The 3,547-nt window shown below is 40.9% G+C and overlaps 1 protein-coding gene across 1 annotated transcript in view; it reads left to right on the plus strand.

The window, feature by feature from the left end:
* Positions 1-774: 774 nt before the first annotated feature.
* Positions 775-3,547, plus strand: part of LOC110314185 (protein SSXA1) — a 3,507-nt gene continuing 734 nt past the window's right edge. Inside the window, exons 1-3 of the mRNA XM_021188644.1 lie at positions 775-840; positions 1,292-1,406; positions 1,669-1,767. Coding sequence (XP_021044303.1) covers positions 775-840; positions 1,292-1,406; positions 1,669-1,767 — 280 coding nt within the window. The remainder of the gene's footprint in view (positions 841-1,291; positions 1,407-1,668; positions 1,768-3,547) is intronic.

Raw genomic sequence — 3,547 nt, forward strand, 5'->3', positions numbered from 1 at the left:
TTTAGTGCTAGAAAGATAAGTTTTAACCTCTAAAAATATGCTGCATATTTATTCCACTACCTCATGAAAAACACTTTTGGGTCACTGTTGTTCAACACCAAGCTTGACTTCCCAAGAACTACTTTTTCTGATTTTTGTCTCTTGCTTCCTGAACATATAACAGCCATGCAGGTTTATGGAATACGGTGGGAAAATAAAGATATGTACACAGTAGATTGCCATCACATTGGGGTGATTAACACTGCCTGTCCTTAAACATTTACCTGGTCTCTCTACTTGTAGACTTTTGACTCCTCTCTTTAACAGTAACTGATTGGTGGTAAACCATGGTCATCTTGCCTACTCATTACTCCTCTCCAACTGTTCTTTGGTAATCATTATCCTATCTTCCTCCACAGTACTCCCTCTCCCCCCACTTATGAAATCAACATTCTTACATTCTGGTGAGAATGTAGGGGACTCTTCTTTTCTACCTGACACATCCAACAGATCTTTCTGTGTGTCCTTCAATTCAGGACACATTCACGAGGACTAGTGACATCAGTAGCCAACATGCTTTGGAGACTCAAACACACCTCAGTTATGTCATAGGAACCCTGTCATTGTTAACCCAGATATGTCTATGTCCAGGCTTTCTTCCATGTAACTTCTCAGGGGGCATACAAGCCACAAGGCAAAATAGTAGAATTTAATTTCAGGTGATTGACTGGTGCTGTCCTCCCTCCTCAGGCTTAAAGAATTCAAGCATATGCTGAAAATAGTATCCCCAGAGCCATGAACAGAAGGTCTCGTTCAGTGAACCTCAGAAAAATTAAGCACAAGCCAGAGGAGACATGTAAGGTGAGGTAACATTCATGGGGCAGAGGAATGGCCAGGGAATGCTATGGAGATTTAGATTTCTCAGTAGATGAATGCAGAAGCACTGTGGAGAAGCATCAGGGATACAGTAGGCCACACAATGTCAGAGGATCTTTCTCTAACATTTCTGAACATGTCTGGTCTGTGACCTTGTGCTACAATAATTTGGTGTCTTCCAAATTACTCCATAATATCCTGATTTTAAAGGTGCCTAAAGGTGGGAAGCAAACAATGAAACTCTTATCACATGCTAAGGAGGAGATGGGACACTGTGTCCACAGCTTCTCTCTTTGTTCTCACATTCACCCATCAGGAGCTTCCTCCAATTTCCATGAGTAGTGTGGAGGTCTAGGAGCAGAGGACATGCTCTAGGCTGAAGGGCACACATTCACAGCAGATTGGATGCCAGATTGAAATTGTTCTGTTTTTCTAGGCCTTTGAGGATATCTCCAGATACTTCTCTAAGGAAGAGTGGGCAAAGCTGAGCCATTCAGAGAAGATCACATATGTGTATATGAAAAGCAACTACACCACCATGACTAATCTAGGTAAGAGTGAGCTCTGGGTTCAGACAAGCCCTCCAGGCCCTCTCTATACTGTACAAGAGAAATGTCAAGTCAACTGCTGAATATCCTGCTCATTTCTATCCTATGCAGGGCTGAGGGCAGGCAACAGCAACGATAGCATGCATTTGTTCCCCAGAGGCCTTTGTTCAAGTGTAAAGTGTTGTCTTATATCCTCCCAGAGCCAGCCCCTTACATTCCTCTTCTCAGTTGTGTGATAAGGAAGAAACACTTTGCTTCTTTTTAGGCCTCAGAGCCCATTTTCCAGATTTCATGGAATGTAAGGAACGGGTCACAGAATCTGTGCCCAGTGATTCTGATGAAGTTTCCAGCCATGAGAGTCAAGGTGAGTAGACATGGAGGGGCTGTGCGCATGAAAACTTTTCAGTCAAGTACCAGCGAGGGTTGCAGACAAATCTCCCATTCCTCAGGTCGGTGCTGAGGGAAGAGTGATGTCAGAAATTTAAGTATATGGACACCACAAAAAAATTAAATGTGCAAAAGGAGAATGTATATTTTCTTTGACAGTAGGTAAATGTTAAATGTTTAGATGCTTGAGTGGAACTGGAAGGAGGGTGAAATTTGTGAGAGGAGAAGATTCAGTTGCGGCTGATTTGTTTAAATACATCAGAGAGATATGAAACACTTTGAGTGCTAATCCATGTGCACCCAGTGAAAGTTTCTAGGAGTGCCCATGCTTGAAATACTTCTTTTTATAAAGCTATGTCTTTTCCTGAAAAATACTATTCATGAATCACAGTGTAAGTAACTATAATTTTAAAGAATAAAGTCTATCTAAACCTTCAGAATCTATATCATAACAGTGCATACTCAAATGAAATAAAGATAAATGCTACCCATTATTACATCAAGATATATTCATGGAATACAATTTTTACTCTCAATTGAATTTTATTCTATATGTTCACCCTGGAAAGGAGTTGCCTGTTTATGTGTTCAGAAATACAGTCTATATCCTTTCCCTGCTGGCATTGAATTCCTAGACTCCAGGAATCATCTTGCTTAAATAGAGGCAGGGACTGGAGGCAAATAGACCATGCCTAGCACAGAATAGTTTTAGATCATTTTCCTACTCTACATGCATGACACATACACAGACACACAAACGAATACATGTATTTATCACTGGCTGGGTAAGAGATACAATATAGGTGAAAGGGGACACAGAGACAGTAGTATGGAATTTTTAAGATTGGGCCTCATGCTACAGCTCCCAGATGGCCTCAGACTTAAGGTAGTTCCCTTGACTTAGCTTCCTGAATGATGAGATCTAGGCTTGATCCACCATGTGAGCTTCAATTGCACAGGCCTTGTGTATTTGATTAGCATACATAATCATCAACAATGTGGTCAAATGGGTTCCCTAGCTCTTCTGTTCTGGCTTCTTAGCTCTAAAGAGAAAAGAAATAAAAAAGAATAAATAAATAAATAATAAACAAATAAAAGCCATAAAATATTTCCAGTAATCCTGTTACTCTGAAATTAGGCAGGCCAGATACCATAGGCTACCACAGTAAATATAATAGATTCATAAATGTGGAGCTTGATCTCTGTAAGTTGGTTATGTCGATGCCACTTTTTTTTGTTCCAGTTTTTACTTTAAACAGTCTGATTGTGCTGGGAAAATTCCAGCATCTCTGAGCTAAATCACCAATCCTTTTGTTCCTCATAGTAGCCTAATTAAGTGCCTCACTGCAGTCGGTGTCTCAGCTAATATATGCACTCTCAGGTACATGTAGGATGAAATAGGTTATTAGGGAAGGTTCTTATTGAACTGGTCTTTGGTCCAAAGTGGGGAGGATCTGCTGTCTTGATCTGTCTGTGTCAGAAGATGTTAAGAGCAAGTGCTTGACAAAAAGCTCATGGACACATGTGAGGTCCAAGCTATATACTTTCTGATGAAACAAAACTCTTAAATTCTTTCAGCACCCAGCTCTCATGTAGTAACCCTTCCCAATCTCAGGACTCAGAAGGCCGGTGAGCATCTGGAGTCATTGGTTAAGGGAAAGGAAGAAGCCTGTGATATATGAAGAAATCAGTGACCCGGAAGAAGAAGATGAAGATGAAAGGGAAGGGGAAGGGGAAGGGGAAGGGGAAGGGGAAGG

Source organism: Mus pahari, chromosome X, assembly GCF_900095145.1.
Source record: "Mus pahari chromosome X, PAHARI_EIJ_v1.1, whole genome shotgun sequence".
Classification (NCBI taxonomy): domain Eukaryota; kingdom Metazoa; phylum Chordata; class Mammalia; order Rodentia; family Muridae; genus Mus; species Mus pahari.